Source organism: Amphiura filiformis, chromosome 17 (assembly GCF_039555335.1).
Source record: "Amphiura filiformis chromosome 17, Afil_fr2py, whole genome shotgun sequence".
Classification (NCBI taxonomy): domain Eukaryota; kingdom Metazoa; phylum Echinodermata; class Ophiuroidea; order Amphilepidida; family Amphiuridae; genus Amphiura; species Amphiura filiformis.
In genome coordinates, this window is record NC_092644.1 from 20,558,473 (window position 1) to 20,581,995 (window position 23,523).

The 23,523-nt window shown below is 37.8% G+C and overlaps 1 protein-coding gene across 1 annotated transcript in view; it reads left to right on the forward strand.

Moving 5' to 3' along the window:
• The first annotated feature begins 2,474 nt into the window (after positions 1-2,474).
• Positions 2,475-23,523, forward strand: part of LOC140138214 (uncharacterized) — a 31,687-nt gene continuing 10,638 nt past the window's right edge. Inside the window, exons 1-2 of the mRNA XM_072160129.1 lie at positions 2,475-3,216; positions 3,620-4,423. Of these exons, the coding sequence (XP_072016230.1) occupies positions 2,527-3,216; positions 3,620-4,423 (1,494 nt within the window). The 5' untranslated portion in view covers positions 2,475-2,526. The remainder of the gene's footprint in view (positions 3,217-3,619; positions 4,424-23,523) is intronic.

Genomic DNA, 23,523 nt, shown 5'->3' on the forward strand with positions numbered 1-23,523 from the left:
TTTTTCCCAAAAAGACCTAAATTTTTTTGGTGTTTTGGGAAAAAATCCATATCTTCAATACGAAAGGTCAAAATTTTCAATTGATCGTCGGCTTTCATCCCACCTACATACACTTTAAGTATAAATCATCAGATTTACAAAGTTTACTTTAAGTACTGTTAAATATCAAAATATCAATTTTAATGATTTGCCATAAAATGTGTATTAAATTGCGAATTTCAAAAAATCAAAATTATTTGATATCAGAATGATATTCTTCGTATTCAGAATGCAATTCGATATGTCTGATGTGCTCTAATGTCCCAAAATAAATACTGTCCAAACGTTCATACCCCAGCCCTGAAGACTCACAAGCCTTGTATGATTATGAACAAGGAGAGACGCTCGCCAATCGGACACTGGACAATAAAAACACCTTGTTACTATCTCAATGAACAAGTAACATTTTCTGCCTCTATTTGCGTTCTTGTTCATGAAATGCATTCAGACAAACTTAATGTTTGTTCTTTATTACAGCAAATCTCATCTTGTTAATGTTATTGTTGATTTCAGCTCCTACTTGGTTGTTTGTGCTTATCAAGAGACGCCTTGAAAACGCGACAAAATCGTGTCTGATCGCAGCATCACACAATCACCACTATACTGCCATTTAGCTATTAGTACCAGCTGGAAAATAGGATTGAAATCGTGGACATGTAAGTGAATAACGTAGCTTTGTAACTCCTATTTGAAACTGAATCTTGGTGCAATTAAGAACTACTTACTAGCTGGTAAGCTGCGCACAGTTTGCTTTTGGCAGTAAGTTCATTTGAACTATCCAAGCAAAATACTGCACGACAAAATAATTGTGTATCCTTGAGCGACCTTAGGTAAAAGGTGTTTTGGTCTTAAGCAACTTCTTGATCTAAGATCGTAGTTCTGCGTACTTGGTCAGAATTTTCAGACTATTTAGCCCTAAATGAGTGAATTTTGCTAATCGATAGGCCACTATTTTACCCTATTTTGGCCCAATTAGTGCTTTATTTTCTTCTTCTATTAAGATCTTTAGGAGGGATGTCCCCCATGGAAAAATTTAGGTTGGGGATCACATCCCCCTGCTTCCACCACCTTGGTCCTGCATGGTCACTTTAGCTTCTTATCTTGTCTCCTGTTCCAGCAGTCTGGACCATTCACCATCAAACAAAATCCTGCCATAAACATCCAGCATATAACACACTATTCTGATTTTGAAATGTTTTGGGAAGATGAAGAATATTGAAACAATTTTAAAGCCAATCAGAGCATCTTTGTGATGTTGACCCCTGTGGAGCCCAGAATATGACCTTTTTCATTTATAACTCGTGAACCATACGTCACAGATAGGCAAAACTATACTTTGCATTAATTCTCATGATCAGAGGAATACTTTAAATTTAGCCCCTCTATAAACTTTGATGACCGCCATCTTGGAAAATATTAAGTTGGCCTTTAGACCAAATTTGTTACGCATATCAAGCTTGAGCTACATCTGTGCCGAATTTGTGTGCTTTTTCATCCTAAATGCATGGCAGGTTTGCTTGCTGCATCATTCTGCAGCAGTATTATTTTTGTCTCATCTTCATAAATGCATGATCTGAACGTGATTTGATTTCTTTTTCTTTTCAGAAAGGAGTATTTTCATCAAATCGCTACTTGTAAAGCAGATTTCTCTGAAGAAAAGGTTACCATGGTTACACAGAATCATTGCAGCATCAGCCTAGCATTTTCCAAGAATGAAGAACACTGTGAGAAAGTAGTTGTTTAAAGAACTCTATTAATTTCTATAGATTATGGAACTAAACATATAGCATAGTTTGTTTGCTTATTTACAAGTTTGTTTCTATCGAAAAGGTATTTTGAGTCTTTAGTTGTAGTATTGGTATTATTCTTTCAGTAGAATTACCCTGACATAAGCCTAGTTCTACAATCATATGAATTGCGTTGGTGATTACAATAAATCAGTTTTACAAAAAACATCGCCTTTTGCTTAGTTCCGCAAGAAATTTGTTTAAGCATATTTGGAGCATTGCTAAATTACTGCAATGTACTGCTAAATTGTATATTGAAGAGGCTTTTATAAGAATGTTTAGAGGCATTTTAACTGTTTAGTATATACTACTGTAAGTTGTATTCAAGTTTGCCAGTTTCCTTGTTACTTTTATTTTATGTACGAAATAACTTTGCCAAGAACACAACCTCTAACCTGTTTTGGGCTTTTTAATAGGATCAAGTTTATATCCCTTGTTCTCTTTACTCAAATACATGAGACCAATTTGTTCTTTATATTGTCAAGTGACATTATCACACCTAACAACATAAACATACGCTTCAATTTCATAAGTCATCAGAACATTCACACTTGGAAGGAACAGGACTACCCTTAACATCGTATATATACCTCAGTCTTCCAAAGTTTGTTCAGATTGGATTGGATTTCCCATTCTCCTAGTATTTTGTTTTCGTTTCACTTCATTGCTTGAAGTGGAACAAAATTATTCTTCTTCAAAGATGGCAGAGTCAAATCCAGTAGACAATGAGGAAGATATCGATAGCCTTATCAATTGTGGTATATGCCGGTCAGAAATGGAACAGCCCAAGGCACTTACATGCTTGCACACATTTTGTTTCAAGTGCCTCAAAAACGTTAAACACCCAACCGACCAAATCACCTGTCCTTTATGCCAAGAAGATACTCTTCTACCAAAAGGTGGAGTCGATGAACTTCAAAATAACTTCTTCATCAACCAGCTGAAAGAACGAAAAGCCATTCGTGGAACAGGAGAGTTCAAGATGCTTTGCAAATGCTGTAAAAAGGATAAGGTCAATGTTGCCAGATGTGTGGACTGTTGTGGATTTATTTGTCAAGACTGTGCTGATTTACACAAGACTATAGATCCACTCAGTAATCATAAAGTATATACCATTGACGAATTGAGATCAGGAGAAGTAGACATCAGCAAAGTATGGAAAGAGCAACGTTGTCACAATCATAAAAATCAAATTCTGATGTTTTTCTGCAAGACATGCGGCATTCCGATATGCATGGCCTGTGGTTTGTACAAACACTCACGACCTGAGCATGATTTCATAGAAATGGAACCTGCAGCTGAAGATCACAAGAAAGAGATGAAAGGATTGTTGGCAAGCTGCAGAGATGTTGCTAAAAGAGTTGACACTGCAATAAAACAAGATGACAAAGTGAGCAATGGATAAAGCCAGCAAGGACCTTTTAACCGCCAAAGAAAAGGCCAAGGAGGATTTCTTAAAGCTCCTGGAAGATAATTATCGCGCAAACTCTGAAAAACTGCAAAAGATTGCTGCAGAAAGAAACACCAATATTGACAGCAGCAAGACAAATTTGAGCAATCTTCAAGCCAAATTAAACAATGCAATGGTGATGACAAATCAGGTACTGACTGCAGGATCCACGCATGATGTGACTTCCAACTACACAAAATTCACTTCTATACTCGGGAAGCTTAAAGAGGAACAAGTGAATTCTACTTCAGATGATGTCAGTTTTCTTCAGTTTTCATCTGACCAATCAGGACAAGTGTTGAAACCATTGGGTTACATCAAGGAGGAAACACCTACATGACAGTTACAGAAAGAAATTGGGAAAGATGGTGAAGGAATGTTGAGTAATGGTTTCGGTGTAGCTATTGCCTCAAACGGAGACATAGCAGTTGCAGATTTCCATGCAGCAAAAGTGAAAGTGTATCGGAGTGATGGTCAATATAAACTAAGTCTTGACACTACACAGGGATTACAGCAAGGTACGACATCACATCCATGGGGTGTAGCTGTTAGTCCAAACCAATTCTATGTTACTGACTTGACTGGTGTGGTGAAGATTTACAGTCTTGAAGGTCAATACCTGAAGCAATTTCCTGTCAAGTCTCCAGATGGTACATCATCTGATACTGATGGCTCACGACTACATGGTCTTGCTATAGATAATGATGGACACCTGTTGGTAGGAAATTACACCAAGAGATACATCAGCAAATGCAAACAAGATGGCACACATATCTCTACGATCAAGGTTGATATACGCCCATGGTTCATTGTAGTTACACCAATAGGAAGAATAGTTGTCAGTCCAGGTACATCCAACGCAGGCGTGTATGTATTGGATCAGACTGGTAAGCATATACACACCATCAAAGCACCAAAGGATGCCAAATCATGGTATCCAACAGGTGTATGTTGTAGTGATGATGGTGTTATCTACATAGCTAGCTGGAACTCAAGAGACCAAGGTGGAATCTATAGGTTTACAGAAGATGGGGAATACCTGGGATGTGTTACAACTGATGTGACCAAGGCATATGGCCTTGCGTATACCTGTGATGATGGGGATGATAAACTGGTTGTAGCCCAGAGTAGTGGGCATCCAGCAAAAGTATTTACTTTCAAATAATTATAAAATGCATTGAGATCTAGCATGTTGGGTTTTATATGTTATTGTTATTGGAAGCTCAAAGATATAGGTCTATATAATAATTGGGCTTAAAACAATTTGCCTCAGACGACCACAGCATAGCTTTCCATATCATGGCAAAACCGAGAACATTTGTAACCATAAAACATGTAAAAAGAAATTCCGCGCCCAGATTCATCATAGATTTTCCCCCTCTTTTCGGCTGTGTCCTTGTTTAAAAAAAGTCTTGTAGCTATTCAACTATATTTAACTAGTTAAGGTGGTTCTCAAACACTTCAAGCAAGTTTTCGTGATACACTAATTTGAAAGACCCATATAGGCCTAATAAAGATATCTCGCTTTTTTTCCAAATATAATTGCAGCAGTGATTGAACTTTTCTGGAAGGCCAGTTTAATAATAATTTGTCCCAACTGACCTTTGACTTTTAACAGGGAATATTCTCTAGGCCTAAAAACATTTGGATTCCTGGCATCTATAATTTTTTAAAACTTTGTCACATGACCTCAAAATTTGCTTATTTACACATTTTTGACATGAATAAACCTAAACAAGTATGCCACATGTGCATTAATCTTTTAATGATAATTTATTGTCACTGGAGGGTGTTAGTCAATATAGTCCAGCCACATGACGAAGAAAAGCATGAAATTTGGCAGTAGAATTTGACGTGCTAAAGAATCATGGATATAATATGGCATTTATAATGTGAATATAAACTGAGCTCAAAAAGAAACTTATAATTTTTCACAAGGTCATATCTTGAAATCCTGTTCATCAAATTGAACCAAAATTACACACAGGTTTACTTCAATGCTCTACTCTTAACACATGTCAGTAACCTAGCAGTTATCGAACTGACACAACAGCAAAATGCACTGACATGGAACAGCTTTCTGGACCACATTCACAGCCCAGCCCTGTTTCACGAAAAAAGTGTATGAAAAGCAGAAAGCAGCACCGTTTTATCATCTGTGCAAGGATCTTGTGTGCATTCTCACAGATTTTTTGTTCTGGGTGCCAAATGTTGGGCTGTGAAAGTGGAGGAAGTCCAGGAAGCTGTCCCATGACAGTGCATTTTGCTGTTGTGTCAGTTGGACAACTGCTTGGTTCCTGACATGTGTTTTGAGTAGAGTATTAAAGTAATCCTGTGTGTAATTTTGGTTCATTTTGATTGACACTATTTTAAGATATGACCTTGAGATTCACAAGTTGTAAAAATTAAAAGTTTCTTTTTGAGCTCAGTTTATATATATATGGTATTCCGAAAATAAAATATGGTTGACTTTTCACAATAAAAGGAGTTGGTGGTACAGGTAAATCTCTCCTGTTTAAACTTGGACCAATGAATTCTTGTTTTTGTTTCTTCTTTCTTATCCCTTAAATACAGAAGCACTCCTGATACATACATCATAATGAGCAAAATGACAAGATGATTTTGTGCAACAATATTTTATTCATACAAACTAAAACAAAAACAGTATTATGTTATCTCATTCTATCCTGATTAGTGTATAAAGTTACTAGTACATGGTGTTACGTAGAATTATCATAAGTCAGTGCAAAATTTGCTACACTAGTGGAACCAAGGTTATTTTGCTTCCTTATACCCTAGGTAACCAAACCTGAGTTGGTTCCATTTTTTCGAGTGTAATGTCTTCGGCGGCCATTTTGAAATTCAAAATGGCCGCTATATTTAGCCTTTTTAAAGCCGTATTTGTCCCTAAAGCGCACAAAGTCATATTTTTCTTAATGATTATTTATACTTTTGATTGTCAAAATCCACTAAGAAAATAATTAGGATCATTTTCTAGAATCCAAGATGGCTGCCAAATCCAAAATGGCCGCCAATTTGTCTAAAATGGTCTGCCAGCTATAAGGACATTGATTTCTTTCCTTTTTCCTGATTATTTTCACTGCGTATGTTTCTGAGAATTCACTGAGAACTTAAAACTTTATTTGGTCCATTTTCTCCAATCCAAGATGGCCTCTAAATCCAAAATGGCCGCCTTTTATTAAAATATGGCATACCGCTTTGAACAATTTACTATCATTGAGAGTAAAATACATCTATCTTATTTCTGTCAGATACAATGTATGGATAAGAAAATGATTCTAAACATCTTAAAGTAGTGCAACAACATTGTTTAAGGAGAATATATGTACATTTAACCTTTCAAAATGGCTGCCAAATTGTCTTGAAATTGGCTAAGATTAATTTTTCAGCATTTATGCAATGAAATGCAGAAAATCACGTTTATGAAAGTTAAAATTTCAATATTGTAATTCAACTTCAAACATTTATGATAGACCTGACCTTGAGGCATTTAAATGCCAAGTTGTCATTATAAGTTCCTCAGTTTGGTGCACAGCTGTAGGTATATCATATTGGTACACTCTTCATCTGCTCTACAATCACATGCTTCTGTATAAGTCAGATTGTGTCGTCTGCAGGAACATCTTCCTGACACTTTTGTGGGCTCTGGAATTTGCAATTTTTGGCCATCGAACTTTGCCTGTTTTGTGCTTACTCTGGATGTTTGGTTTAGCGTGTCTGTTTATATGCACAGTGATTTTCATCACTTATTCTAGTGCAGTTTTGTATCCTTGTTGTTTTTGCAGGTTCAGCACTTACTTAGTGGGCCTTGGAACTGGTAATTTTTGGCTATCGAACTTTGCCTACTTCTTCTGCCTACATGTACATTTGCTGTTTTTGTCCCCCTGCATACTGTCTAGTCTGCATTTTACTTGTTTCCCCACATCAAGTTGGTGTACCTTGCTTTTTTCTTTCCTGCGACAAGTAACTTATTTTGCATCAAAAGAGGAATTCTTCCTATTCAAATACATTGCAAGAACACCCGCTGTGCTCGGGGTCACATTCCATAATGTTAATATGTCTGCGCCCATGGGTGTCACGTGTCCAGAAAATTTTCCCGTGAAAATGTACCTATTAATTCTGACTGACTAAGTAATGAAATCCCCCAAATTTATTTTATAATAATCTGAAAGTTAAGTGTACTGTATTGCAAGGTCCTGCACAACCCTGCTAATGACACTCTGAGCCATTTCCCATTCTTTCAGCCACTTGCCTCTGTGGCATTCCATCCTCAACCATTTGAACAGTTTTGGCAACTTCAACTTCAGTCCGACTTCGAACAGTCTCTACCGCCAGCTATTATTCTGCAAAGACAGTAAGATGGACATTTCGAGGTTGTGCAGGACCAGGACACTTCACCACTTTTTATCTTATCCCTTAAAGTTTAAGTTTCAGAATCCAGCTGACTGAAAAATTGAGCAATTGTAACAACTGCTATATTGGTTGGTTCTTAACCAAGCATGAAGTTGCACTAAGTCTACAATGTACAATCATCAAGGTCAATGAAGTTCGTTTAAAATGTCAAGGGCAAAAGTCTGACCCTTAGGGAGTGTTCAGAAATACTTTGGTGGGGAGGGGGGCTGGAAAATATTTTTTTTTTCATGTCGAAACTTTTTGACCCCCCCTCTTAATGGACCTAAAACGTTTTTGCCCCCCCCCCCTTATATAGGTTCAAAACTATTTTGACCCCCCCCCCCATCATAATGTACCATTCTACTAATTCAATTCTACTACCATTCAAATGGCATTAATGATACTAAAATTTATATTCAAGTGCAATGAAATTGTACCCATGTCATTGATATAAAATATGTGGAATGAGCCCGCTAACATTTTTGCCATTTGGAAGCTAAACGAATGAAATTTGATGTAAAAGTTGATTAAATACGCGCTTTGGGGCTAAAATGGCCAAATATGGGCTTAATTTGGTCAGAAACACACATACAGGCGTCAATATTGGGGGGATGATTGTATGGGCCATGCGGGGGCATCCCCCGGGATCTACGACTATGTTTACTGGGACTTTCTGTTGCGGCGAAGCGCGCAAAAACAAGACTATTTTAGCCTAAAATACAGGGCGTAGCCAGTTTTCTTGGTCGGTGGGTGAATAAAATTTCGGGGGCACAGACATATACCGGTTTTGTTTTTAGAGAGACTGTATGTATTTGAGTTTCTAAAAAAGGCTTTATTGGGACAAAACGTGTGCAAAAATTGTGTATTTCGCCCATGATGGGATGAAAATGCCTTTATTGTGACAATGTGCGCACACAGCATGCAAACATTTTGTATTTTACACCATTTTGGCCCATGATCGGGTTGAATTTATATGGAAAATGGTCTCCTTGCTCCTTTTCTTTGCCCTCCAGATTTTCTCTTTCATTTTTTGTCAGAGGGGCAGTTTTCTCTTTCATTTTTTGTCAGGGGCCCTTCCGCCCCTTGTCTACACTACTGCCGAAATGGTGTGTTTTGCTATTAAATTGATGGGCCAGTTCGCTTGATCGCGAAGCACAAAATTTTGCAATTTTACCCTATTTGGGCCCAAAACATGGTGCTTTTCGATGTGCTAAAAAAGTTGTACATGGCAATTATTACTTAATTTTTTCTTCTTTAAGGATTTTTAGGGGATGTCCCCCATGGAAAAAATTAGGGGGGAGACGTGTACCCCGGTTCTCCAAGCTTCACCCGCCTATAATTGTAATGCAACATGATTGATAATAAATCAATAATCTGTACTACATGAAACATTATTGTAAAAATTGTCAACACTAAAGAAGAGCAAAGATATTGCAGCTTTTAGTGATTTAAAGAGCTGACCAGAAAGAACTGACACAAACCTCAAAATTAAGTTATAGATGACGATTTTTAACACTGGATCAAATGTACTTTTGTTCTGGTTTAATATGGGAACATTTGCGCGCGCAGCGTGGGAAAAATTTCTACACCCCCTCTATGTGCCGAAAAACTTTTTAACCCCCTGTTCATACACCCAAAACTGTTTAACCTTCCTATTCAGAACTCCGACAAATTTGATGACCCCCCCCCCCTACATATTTTCCAGCCCCCCCCCACCAGAGTATTTCTGAACACTCCCTTAAATATTTTGGAGTAGTGTGGTAAAGTTGGGTTCACGTTGTTTTGACTCAAACATTCATAATATCCATTAACTATAAATCCCTATGGAATAAACCAACAGGAATGGTATAACAATTCAAATGGCAGCCATGGTGGAGGACTGAGCTCTATTAAAGATGACCGAAGGACAGGTCTCTTTAGATCAATTCCACAAGCATGCATGTACCTACCACATGTGAGAGTCCTCATGAGGGCTTCCTGTAGCATGAGTGTACACATGTCTCATGTAGGACAGAATTTTATTTTTAAATAATAATATTTTTTTAAATATCTGTTATTGCATACCCTCTGTTAAGAATTGAAATATTAAGGCCCGGTCACACTGTGACGGACGATAAGCAACGAAAGGTGACGAACGTGAAAATCACAAAATGTTGACGGCAAAGCGACGACAAAAAGAGCAAAAACAAGATTCGGTGACGAGTGGGAACGACCTTTAGCGACAACACGACGGCAAGGGACGAGAGGATGCGGCAGGAAACGGAGACTAGCGACCAAATCCGGACGTTGTCTGGGCGATGAGTGACGAAGTCTCGACGGAGCCCGACAACAAGCAACGAGGTCAGACGGCTGGCAGCGGATTTGCTTGCGGCAAGGAACGGCAACTGACGGTGGATTGCGGTGATGATGACGTGACTCAGCAGCCGACATCAAAGCCTGTGTGTGTGCGGGTCGTAGTCCCCTTTGGCGTTCCCACTCTTCACAACGTTCTGATCATCCACTCAAAAAAAAATATCAATATCAATAATAATCAAATATATTAACATCAATATCAACAATAATCAAAAATAGTAAAATCAATATCAATAATAATCAGGATTATTAACATCAATATCAATAATAATCAAAAATATTACACATATCAATAATATTCAAAAATATTACACATATCAATAATAATCAAAACTATTAATATCTTTATCAATAATAATCAAAAATATTACCATCAATATCAATAATAACTAGAAGGCTATATATTTGTACACAAATACGGCTATACCCGCATGTTATCGGTGTACCCAAACTTACAGTCCTTATTTGCTGAGGCCTTAAAATAAAGAAATTGTATGTGTAAAAGTGAAAGTCCAAGTCACAAGCTTTAATTGAATGTAGGTTGCACTGTCGTAGCACTTAAAATAAATATATTGTAAAAGTTCCTCCCAGGGAGTCGTCTCTCTTATTCTCCATAGGGTGCTGTTGTCAGTCTCTCTTACTCACAGTGAGGCTATGCAATATGATTCAGGGGCAACTATTCCAGAGGGAGTATGTAAATTAAATGGAACAGCCATTTCAGAGGGAGTATGTAAATTAAACGGAACAGCTTTTTTTGGGCCATTTCAGAGGGAGTATGTAAATTAAATGGAACAGCCAATGGGTGTGTAATTTAACTGGAACAGCCTTAACGCATCATGCTGGTATTTCCAATTATGATATCATACGATCTGTCTGTTTAGTCCTCTGTGTGTGGGTGTGTGGGTGTTAGTAACAATATAATTCTCAGGTGCTATCTGTGTACAAATTCTGAGCCCGGAAGCTGCCTTATTTGATGAGAAACGACCCGCCCTTTGTTTTAACATTTGGGGCCCTGGGGCCCATAATATTTGACTTATGAGGCCCATGTACATAATTATGTTGAAGTATAATTTCCTAGTGCTATCAGTAGACTCAAGCTGGCCACTGTAGCTACTTTATTTACTGAGTAACGGCCGGCCCTATGTTTTAGCGTTTGGGGCCCTGGGGCCAATAGTGTGTGATATATGGGGCTCATATGTACATATAACAATGTAGTTCTCAGGTGCAAACTGTGTACCAACTCTGAGCCATAAAGCTGCTTTATATGATGAGAAACGGGCGGCCCTTTGTTTTAACATTTGGGGCCCTGGGGCCCAATATATATGACTAATATGGGGCTCATGTACATATGTTGAAGTATGATTCTCAAGTGCTATCAGTAGACTCAAGCTGGGCATTGTAGCTGCTTTATTTACTGAGTAACGACCGGCCCTATGTTTTAGCGTTTGGGGCCCTGGGGCCCATATTATGTGACATATGGGGATTATATATACATATGACAATATAATACTAAAGACCTATCTGTGTACCAAATCTAAACCCTGTAGCTACTTTATTTGTTGAGAAATGGCCGGCCCTTTGTTTTAAAATTTGGGCCCCTGGGGCCCCCAGCCTTGTACATCTGGGGCCAAAATGGGCAAAAGGCACATCTACAACTTAGGGCCCATACATGTGCCACATATGAGCCCTAGTGATCTTGTACTTTTAGAGCTAGGCTTGTCAATCTGTTGCACCATATTTTAACATTTGGGCCCCTAGGGCCCACAATATATAACATATGGGGCTCTTGTATATTTGTAAATATAGAGTACCCCTAGGGCTATCACTGTACCAACTCAGGGCCCTGAGGCTGTTTCATTTGATGAGAAACGGCGTGCTTTGTATTTTCACATTTGGGCCCCTGGGGCCCGTGACCTTTGACCTCTGGGGCCAAGATGGGCAAAAGGCACATCTACGGGGTAGGGCCCATAAGTGTACTACATATGGGCTCTGGGGCCCTTGTAGTTTTAGCCCTACCCTTGACAGAATGATGTGTTTGATAGGAGAAGGAGAAGGAGAAGGAGGAGAAGGAGATGAAACCACAGGATGGCAATATACCCGTCCATGCTTCGCATGCGGGTATAATCAAAAATATTACACATATCAATAATAATATAAAAAAACCAATATAAATATCAATAATAATAATAAAAAATAGTAAAATCAATATAAATAATAATCTAAACTTTTAATATCTATATCAATAATATATTAACATCAATATCAATTATTATAATCAAAGATATTAATATCAATATCAATTAGGCATATTATAATCAAAGATATTAGTATCAATATCAATAATAATAAAAATATTTACACATATCAAAATAATCAAAAAAATTAATATAAATATCAATAGGAGTCAAAATATGAAAATCAATATTAATAATAATCCAAACTATTATATCAATATCAATATATCAATAATGATAAAAAATACTATCATCAATATCAATAATAATCAGAAATATTAATATTTTTGATTATTATTGATATTATTTTCTTTTTATATGAACTTTAAAATTGCATCGTGCCGGGTAGTCTATTGAAATCGAACTGACGTCAATAAAACGTCAAACATCGCACAAAAAGACTTGATTAGAATTTACCGTCACTCATCGTGAGTTGCCGTTAGTTGTCGCTGAGAATCCGTCAGCGACCGCAGACGGCCGCAATTATTCGTCGGGAAATTTTCAACATGTTGAAAATTTTGTGACGACAAAAAAGTAGTTGTGATTCCGTTCAAATTTCGTTGGAGCCCGCAACTCTCATTTCTTTGACGTTTCCATACCGTGGGAAGCCGTCTCTAGTCGTTTTGAGGTCGTCACAATTTCGTTGGTAGTCGTTGTCAACGACTATAAAAAAAAGACTTGATTAATTTTTACAATCCTACAAATGCATATATCTATCTCATGAATCGCACAAAAAGTTTAAAATCGTTGACCATCGTTTAAAATTCGCAAGTCACTGTCGCACCAAGATCGTTACAATTTCGTTGCTTGCCGCAACGTGTCGTCAGGGTTCGAGATGTGACGTCGCCTGCCGTTGGTTATTCGTCAATGGACGTTGACAACGACTACCGACGAAATTGTGACGACCTCAAAACGACTAGAGACGGCTTCCCACGGTATGGAAACGTCAAAGAAATGAGGGTTGCGGTCTCCAACGAAATTTGAACGGAATCACAACTACTTTTTTGTCGTCACAAAATTTTCAACATGTTGAAAATTTCCCGACGAATAATTGCGGCCGTCTCCGGTCGCTGACGGATTCGTCAGCGACAACTAACGGCAACCCACGATGAGTGGCGGTAAATTCAAAATTGCAATTCGCAGCTTAACGTCGCTTGCCGTTCACCCCTATTCGTCACTGTGTGACCGGGCCTTTAGCAGCCGTTAAAGTGTGAAAATTGTGAAAAGGTGTCACCTATTATTATTCAGCGCTCCATGTACAATGCTTCAATGATGAGAACATAGTCGTATTCATCCACCTGTTACTGCCATTGTTCCATACGTGCATATATGGTCGAATCCAACGAAAAGTGTACACGGCATGTTCAGGGCCATAACTTAAAAGTATTAATCAATTGGCATTTGTTTTGTATTGTGTTTATTCGCCTTGATCATACGCTTCGCGCCATATATAATAAGACCCCTTCTGTGAAAAACTTAGACACAGAGACCCCAAAACATGCTATTTTTACCCATTTTTTCAAAATATTTCTTAAAGTATTTTTAAAAACGTCTAAATCAGTTATGAAAAGAAGTTATTGGATTGAATCTAAATTGATTTCCTGAAAGGCGTGTATTCAAAGATTGCCTGTTCAATTTTTCACATATTTGTACATAATTATGAATTTTTTGTGATCATTTTTTGAGTGGTATTTTTTACATTACCTACGAATACAATTTTTCATAGCACTAGATATATCTTTAAAAATGGAAATCACTAATAAATGCGCAATTGATACAAGCTTTGATATGTCCAATACTGAAATGCATTGCATTCGGGCATCTTTATTATTGTGTTTAGCTGCCAGAAATTCTAAACGGCACAAAGGTAGGTTTGGTAAAAAATATGCATTACCTCCGAATACATGTTAAAAGCTGTGTCATTTCCACAAAGTGAGAGAAAAGTAACCAATAGTTAAGCAATAGGTGCAGGGTAATACACTCTTTATTTCTACCAAGTTTCAATAGCCTGCGTTTAAATATTTCTGAGATGTCAACAATAAAAGCAAGTATTCGTAGGTAAATTTCGGTAACCGAATGTTACCTACGAATACAATTTGACATCATGACAGTATTGTGAAACACCGCCATTCATGCCAATGCCCATATTGGTACATAACGAAGGCCTGTATGTTTGCTATCAAATCATATGTCAATGAAAGTTGCGAATTCACATACATGCCCACCATGCAAAACTGAATACGGCTTAATTGTTCAAAAATATGTACTGAAATAGACGACGGTCTGCTCATTTGAAAGAAAAATCAGATTCAAAGAAGATTAGAAGGGATAAATACTTGGATTTGTCAACTGTCATGTGTGCTTCATTTTAAATGTTTACCGACCTTCTGGTGTCTGAGTAATTTGTGTCCAAATTGATTTATTCGAAGGTAACTTTTGACGTTTTCGCTAAGGTTACCTACGAATACCATGGAAAAAACGACTGTTCTCATTGTCTCATGATCTAGACAACATAATGATGGACCCTGGTATAAAGCTAATTGTAGTTGCCCTCAAACGAAAGGCCACAAGACGTAACTGACTCCAAGATGGACTTCACAAGTCTGCAATAACGGTTTTAAGCGAGTTGTGTGCAATTAAGCAAATTAAAGTCACTTTAGTGCCTTTGTTTCTTACTTCAATACTCTTTCAACCGCTGTGAACCGACATTATTAATACATGATAGGGTTTAAAGTATCAATAAACGCCATAAAGAAAATGATACATTCAAAGTGCTTTATAAAATGACGTTTTAATTGGGATATCCACCAAAAGTCTAATTCTTACCTACAAATACTGAAATGTTACTTACGAATACAGCATAATACATGACATGTGTAATGAAGTATCGCTACCAATGGAAATTAATTGTCAAAAACTTTAAGCGGTACCCCAGGACACTATTATTACCCATATACGGATTCATTCAACAATTATTTATTATGTAAAATTGCTGATTAACTACTTGTATATCAAAATGAAGTGGTCAAAATCTTGCTAAAAGCATCAAAAATTTTTGATCTAAGGTAATAGCATTATTCATTTGGACGTACCATCTGAGATCTAAAAACTACCATTTTATTAATTCATTACCATAATAGCAAACTTTAAACCTCTAAACTCAATATAGATATTGTTAAATCGGTCATGTTACCTACGAATACCCGGGTTTGTTCACCTTTTCATTGTATAAAGCGTTAGGTGTATGCTTATAATTCCTAATATTCTTGAAAACATATATCCTACTCGTTCTTATACAATGTTTAAATTGATTCATACTCATTTGATAAATAAAATACAGAAACTGACCTAAACTTCATTTTCAAAAATAAACTAGCATAAATTGACTAAGATCATATTGATCGCGTTATAAAAATAAAAACAAATATTTTCTGGTTGAGCTAGCATTTTCCTAACACCCTGTGGTCTACATTACACGAAAAAAGCGTTAATGGGAATATTCCATTTGTTTTAGGTTGATTAGTATTGCGATAGTGAAAGCATCCTAGTGGTATTCGTAGGTAACATTGGGTTTTGATATCACATTTACTATCACACGTCCTGGATTTATTTTTCAAGATTAGTAATGGCACTTTTGGTTCCTATAAGGCCAATATGTCATCAATCAATGGGCAAAAGGAAAAAATTGTGGAGACATTTTTATTTCGGACTTTTATTTTTGGCCCGTGGACACTTTTGGTTGGATTCGACCATATGCATGTGTAATTGCTTTCAGCAGGTAAACATAGTAAATGTACATCAAGCCTTACAGAAAGATAAAACAACCGTTTAATGGCGGCTTCTTTGTTACCAGGCCAGCAGAGGAAGGAAAAGTTATCTTTGTAATACTAAAATGTAAGTGATTATGTTATTTGAAGTATAAATTTGTTTAATGGACCTATAGTCGGCACCCTTATTTATGGCACCTGTATTATGTACCTGTATAGTGCTTAGTATTATAAATAATATTGGTAATTTTAGGCCAAGAGAACTGTATCTCACGCACAGCATTTGGCAGTGTCCTCTTCCATCCACCGTATGTATATCATGGAAATAGTAGATATTTCCATGTGTATATGGATAACCTTATAGCGTCATCTTACTATAATTTGCCTTATGTTGTATGCGTGTTTGTGTGCGTGTATGTATGTATGTGTGTTAAAGGCTCCGTCAGTTTTGATCCCAGCCTCGCCAAATTCGCACGGGGATGCAGAAAAATACGGGGAGTGTCGTAAGCTACCTTCGGTCAAAATCGGAGCTCGAAGGTCAAAGGTCAAATTTTAAACTTGGTCCGATTGGGCTGTAATTCATACAGGAGATCAAGGAAAATACGGGGAGTGTCCTAAGCTACCTTCGGTCGAAATCGGAGGTCGAAGGTCAAAGGTCAAATTTTAAACTTGGTCCGATTGGGCTGTAATTCATACGGGAGATCAAGGAAAATACGGGGAGTGACCTAAGCTACCTTCGGTCGAAATCGGAGGTCGAAGGTCAAAGGTCAAATTTTAAACTTGGTCCGATTGGGCTCAGGGGATGCAGAAAAATACGGGGATCGAAGGTCAAAGGTCACATTTTAAACTTGGTCCGATTGGGCTGTAATTCATACGGGAGATCAAGGAAAATACGGGGAGTGACCTAAGCTACCTTCGGTCGAAATCGGAGGTCGAAGGTCAAAGGTCAAATTTTAAACTTGGTCCGATTGGGCTCAGGGGATGCAGAAAAATACGGGGAGTGTCGTAAGCTACCTTTGGTCAAAATCGGAGCTCGAAGGTCAAAGGTCAAATTTTAAACTTGGTCCGATTGGGCTGTAATTCATACAGGAGATCAAGGAAAATACGGGGAGTGTCCTAAGCTACCTTCGGTCGAAATCGGAGGTCGAAGGTCAAAGGTCAAATTTTAAACTTGGTCCGATTGGGCTGTAATTCATACGGGAGATCAAGGAAAATACGGGGAGTGTCCTAAGCTACCTTCGGTCGAAATCGGAGGTCGAAGGTCAAAGGTCAAATTTTAAACTTGGTCCGATTGGGCTGTAATTCATACGGGAGATCAAGGAAAATATGGGGAGTGTCCTACCCTACCTTCGGTCGAAATCGGAGGTCGAAGGTCAAAGGTCAAATTTTAAACTTGGTCCGATTGGGCTGTAATTCATATGGGAGATCAAGGAAAATATGGGGAGTGTCCTACACTACCTTCGGTCGAAATCGGAGGTCGAAGGTCAAAGGTCAAATTTTAAACTTGGTCCGATTGGGCTGTAATTTATACGAGAGATCAAGGAAAATATGGGGAGTGTCCTAAGCTACTTTCGGTCGAATGCGGGGATCACATTTGGTTGCGCTCGGTAAAGGATTGGGCTCAAAATCCGCTAAAATATGCATTTTCAAAAGTCAGTGACCATGGTATAAACAATTGCACTTGCTGCCTGTGTTCTATAAATAGCTCTGATGCATTCTGATTCATGTACTTGAACTTGGTAAAATCTATATTAAGCCAATGTCTTCCACTGTGGGTTTTGAAGGGTAAAAGGCTCCGTAGCATACGGCCATACGGGTATACCTCTAGTCTTACTATAATTTGCCTTATGTTGCGTGTATGTGTGTATGCGTGTATGCGTGTATGTGGGTAAAAGGCTCCGTCAGTTTTGATCCGAGCCTCGCCAAATTCGCACGGGGGATGCAGAAAAATACGGGGAGTGTCGTAAGCTACCTTCGGTCGAAATCGGAGCTCGAAGGTCAAAGGTCAAATTTTAAACTTGGTCCGATTGGGCTGTAATTCATACGGGATATCAAGGAAAATGCGGTGAGTGTCCGGAGCTACCTTCGGACGAAATCGGAGGTCGAAGGTCAAAGGTCAAATTTTAAACTTGGTCCGATTGGGCTGTAATTCATACGGGAGATCAAGGAAAATACGGGGAGTGACCTAAGCTACCTTCGGTCGAAATCGGAGGTCGAAGGTCAAAGGTCAAATTTTAAACTGGGTCCGATTGGGCTGTAATTCATACGGGAGATCAAGGAAAATATGGGGAGTGTCCTACCCTGCCTTCGGTCGAAATCGTAGGTCGAAGGTCAAAGGTCAAATTTTAAACTTGGTCCGATTGGGCTGTAATTCATATGGGGAGTGTCCTACACTACCTTCGGTCGAAATCGGAGGTGGAAGGTCAAAGGTCAATTTTTAAACTTGGTCCGATTGGGCTGTAATTTATACGAGAGATCAAGGAAAATATGGGGAGTGTCCTAAGCTACTTTCGTTCGAATGCGGGGATCATATTTGGTTGCGATCGGTAAAGGATTGGGCTCAAAATCCGCAAAAATGTGCATTTTCAAAAGTCAGTGACCATGGTATAAACAATTGCACTTGCTGCCTGTGTTCTATAAATAGCTCTGATGCATTCTGATTCATGTACTTGAACTTGGTAAAATCTATATTAAGCCAATGTCTTCCACTGTGGGTTTTGAAGGGTAAAAGGCTCCATAGCATACGGCCATACGGGTATACCTCTAGTCTTACTATAATTTGCCTAATGTTGTATGTATGTATGCGTGTATGTGTGTAAAAGGCTCCGTCAGTTTTGATCCCAGCCTCGCCAAATTCGCACGGGGGATGCAGAAAAATACGGGGAGTGTCGTAAGCTACCTTCGGTCGAAATCAGAGGTCGAAGGTCAAAGGTCAAATTTTAAACTTGGTCCGATTGGGCTGTAACTCGGAGGGTGGACTCCTTGATGCGAGGGGAATGCGGAGGTCACATTTGGTCGAGATCGGTAAAGGATTGGGCTCAAAATCGGCGAAAATGTGATATTTTGTTTGTTTTATCCAAAATCCACAGTATGGTATATTGCACCCTGAATGCCCTCTCTGTTAATCTATAAATAGCTCTGATGATATGTTCTGATCATGCTGATACATGTATAGGCCTTGCACAATATACCAACTCTTGCTATCAAGCCAATGTCTTCCACTGTGGGTTTTATATTAACCCATTAAATGAAGGAAGAAACAAAGTGTAGTCAGTAAAACAATAAAAATATATTTATTAATTGATGTAGTTAATTACCGGTAAATAAGTGATGTCATCTGAGGTCAAAGGTCATCCAATAGGTCATCCAGGGTCAAAGGTCATAAGGGGTCAATGGGGTGAAACAGTACACTATCAGCTGGATTGAGCTTATTAACTTGGTAAAATAAATCTGAGGAATCAGGCTATGATAAATAAAAGTCCCCAGGATTAGACCTATACCACTTTATGCTGGTGATTGTATTAGGCTATATTAACCCTTTAACTGAAGAAAGAAATGGTCAGTTAAATAAATAAATAAATTCATTAATGCATACGGCCATACGGGTATACCTCTAGTCCCCTATAAAGACTCAAAGATCAGAGCAACTAAAAAAGAGTTGTATCGATAAAAGAAAGGCCTTGGATAATCATAAACAAGTGAAGAAGCTAAGTGTCTTTTCTGCATCTATTTGCGTTTTTATTCGTGAAATACAATCAGACAAACTCAATAGTTGTATTTTTTTAGGACAAAATCATATTAATCATGATGCAGTCATGTCTACAGTAGAATTCATCTCGACCTTTGCAGGACTTAAACCCCATTAAAAGCTATTAAACCAAGATAACACTCATTGAAACAGCTCAACTGATTAAATCGGATCTTCTCTGGTTGTGCACATGTGTCTGTTTTATTAGTGCGATATCGCAATAAAGCTGGTATTATAGCTTCAGTTGGGTAACCGATTATAAAGGAAACGGAAGAACACAATGGTATGTGGACCTTTGTTCACGAAATGAGACAATGGCCTGCTTTTTGTTAACCAGCATTCTTGAAAATGAGCAACATAATGATTGTTGACTTAACACCGTTTGGAAATAATTTCTTCATATTTTTGGTGTTATCTGTCGTTTACATATCCTTCCTAAAACACAAAAGTCCAAACACCTAAATTAGGTAAAAATTTAGGACATGTTACAAAACTATATTTTCTAGAATTCCATAGAATAGTTTAAATGTAGCTTGTACCGTTTTTTTTGTGGCATCCTTCAGAAGTGAGCGGTCCGATACCAATATTTTCGGTCAAATCTCCATTCAATTAACACGGGGAGTTGGCTGGCTATGCCTTGCCCTCACTCATATTTTACAAAAGTGCGACCATTTCTGAAAATCTAACCTAGCTGTAATTTTAGGTCATGTTAGAGAAATATATTTGCTAGAAGTTTGGAGAATAAATTAAATATTGGCTGGTTATTTTTCACACAGTGATGTTAACTGGGCAAGTGTCCAATCTTCCAACATACATCATTTGTAGAGGTCACGCGTCAATGGTGAGAGCACTGTGTATTGTGTATAGGAAAACGGACAGTAACTGCAGTATGTGTTATTGTTACTGTTGGTTTCAGGTCCTACTTTGTTTGTACTTATCAAAAGACGACTTGAAAATGTGAGGAAATTTTGTCTGATCGAAGTGTCACACAATCCTTTAAACTGCCATTTATCTATAATACCAGTTGGAAAATAGGATTGAAATCGTGGATATGTAAGTACAACGTACGTAGATTTACAACTCCTATTTCAAACTGGATCTTGGCGCATACAAAATATTACCAATAAGGCTTTAAAAAGTAAGCCATGCGAATTTTGTTTTTGAGAGCAAAAGTTTCCCACATTTCTGGTTATTTTTTTTTGAGAAATCCAGAAGAAAAATGTATATTTTCAAGCAAAAACTGCATGACAAAATAATTGAGCGATCTTTGGTAAAAGGTGTGTTTGGCCTTAAGCAATGAACTTGGTATAGTCTGTATTCATTTATCGAGTCAGTAATTTAGAAATTGTTTTATCTCTAAATGTAATGATGAGAAGTATATGAAAGTATACATTTTCAGAAAGGAAATGATGCAAGGAATCCAACTAGAATAACAGATTCCTGCAAAATGCAGTTTAATTAGCTCATCTAATGAAACATAATATTATCTCGCGACTGAAATTGCCTTCCGTAGTGAAGTCACGTTTCACTATTTTCCCGGTGGCGGAAATAGCCTTCCGTAAGGAAGTCACGTGATAGTTTCGCGGGCAAGGCTTCGCCCGGGTTGCCGTTAGGTACATGTGTACCGGTTTTCATTCTATATCAGTCAAGCATTCGGAATCGGACGTAAAATTTTTTCTCTCTATGTATCATGTCTATTGTACAACGAAGAGGCCGAATTAAATCAGCAAGCTCATACAATACAGCTTTCTTCACATGGAATAAACTGTGACGGCAACAGATATTAAATCAAGATGTTGTCTGCATAGTTTTGTGTAAATTACTCGATAATAAAAGTATACTGAGGTAGTCAGGCGTTACGAGTGCAATTCGCTGTATGACGATAATCAAGAGTGTGTGCTGATATTCCGGGGTTTCTTATGCTTGAACATACATGTAATGGCAACGACCGATGGCTAACACAATTTCTGTATTCGGCTTCAACGGGCAGAACAGGGGATAAATCGGTGAGATATTTGTTTTCAACAATTTGTCAAACCTTGCCGTTAATCAGTTTTATTAGCAGTGAATAACTGGGTTCTAGCCCATCTTTAGAAATTAGCCATGGAGAATAGCTCCAGATACGGATACCTACTTCTAAAATACAGGTTTACATGTCAATCTAACGTTATCTTGCTGTATTTCAGCTAGGGGCCATGGGTAGAAAATCTGGGTTAATGTTCTTAGAACAATCCAAATAGGCCTACGTAATCAGATTGCGTGAGCACTTTCTTTGTCGCGGGACTGAAGTTGAAAATCGCCCAATTGGACGCCCAAATCGCGGGTTTGGCAACCCTGCGTAATCATAGATGACCATAATGGTCATCAGTTCTATTCACCATGTTCATTGAAGTAACAAGAGAGAATTGAATAGATGCGTGTATGTCCCATCAGAAAGTAATACAATTATTGGTACTCATGAATGCTAAAGATCGATGAATCAAGCAGGTGGCCATTTCTATAACACATCATAAACCGGGAAGAAGGAAAATTGTTTTTGTTCTGGTTAAATAAATTAAAAGTTACATTTATTAGTAAAATTCGGTTTAATTTTTTGTTGTTGTTGTTGTTGTTGTTGGTTCTGAATTGGAAAAATCTCTCTTGGTATAAAATGGCCATAGGCCTATGAGGGAAAGTTATTGTCAATTTTTAACGCAAGGATATGTGCACTGGACACGTAATGGTCGAATTGGATAGTGTTCCGTGTTCCATTTTGACGAAACGAATCGTAACAAGCAAACAAAATAAAAAATAATAACAGTAATAATGATAACTTGAATATTGTCGTCAAAGAAAAAAGGCCATTTTAATTGTGCATTTGACGCGATTGGCGGCCATTGGTATATATAGGTTTTCATAAATGAAATTTCAACTCAAGCAGGGATATTTTGGATAGTTTGGCATCAACTAGAATAAATTAATGAAGGAGTTGGAGTGTAGAATATATACGAGGCTTATATAATATACAGACATGTATATGACATACAGTATTTAGTGTAGGCTTTGCAGACAGAATTTGCTTCCCTTTTCTTCTGTTTTTAATTGCAGGTCGTATGGATTTTACGAGATGGGGGATAGAAGGAAGAACGATAGACGAAAGAACGGGAACTTCTATATGGGGAAAATTATGGGCCTACAACGGCTAACTACATTTAGTGCAGACAAAGAGACAAAGGATCTACATCTTCATTAAAATACAGTGTTTCCCTCAAATTGAGTAGTGTTGCATCTCGAATATTAACATATTATACAGTGCTTCGTGCGAGTAAAAATAGCATCAGCAATTATGGAACTGAATTCTAACATGTCTATGGATGGGTAGGCAGTGAGGAATTGAGGAATATCGGTTCACAGCTTGATGGAAAGGTCAACACTTTTAATATTTGGTATCAGTGGAAGGAGCTTATACAATTCTTTGGCAATCTATCCAGGTTAAACAATTCAGGAAGCACAGTAAGGATACAGTTGGAGGGAATGAAAGAATAATCTTGGGTGTCATCAATGGATCATTCAATTAATAAAAGTTCATACATTAATCGCTGAACTGATCCGAAAGCAAGTAGTTGAAATTAGCGAGTTTTATCTCGGTAGCAGCTAACCAAATATGTTATTGCATAAATTATCTTTGATATATTTGTACAAACAAGGGGCATTCCACATCGGACAACTTGACTTTGGCTAGTTGGGCAAATAG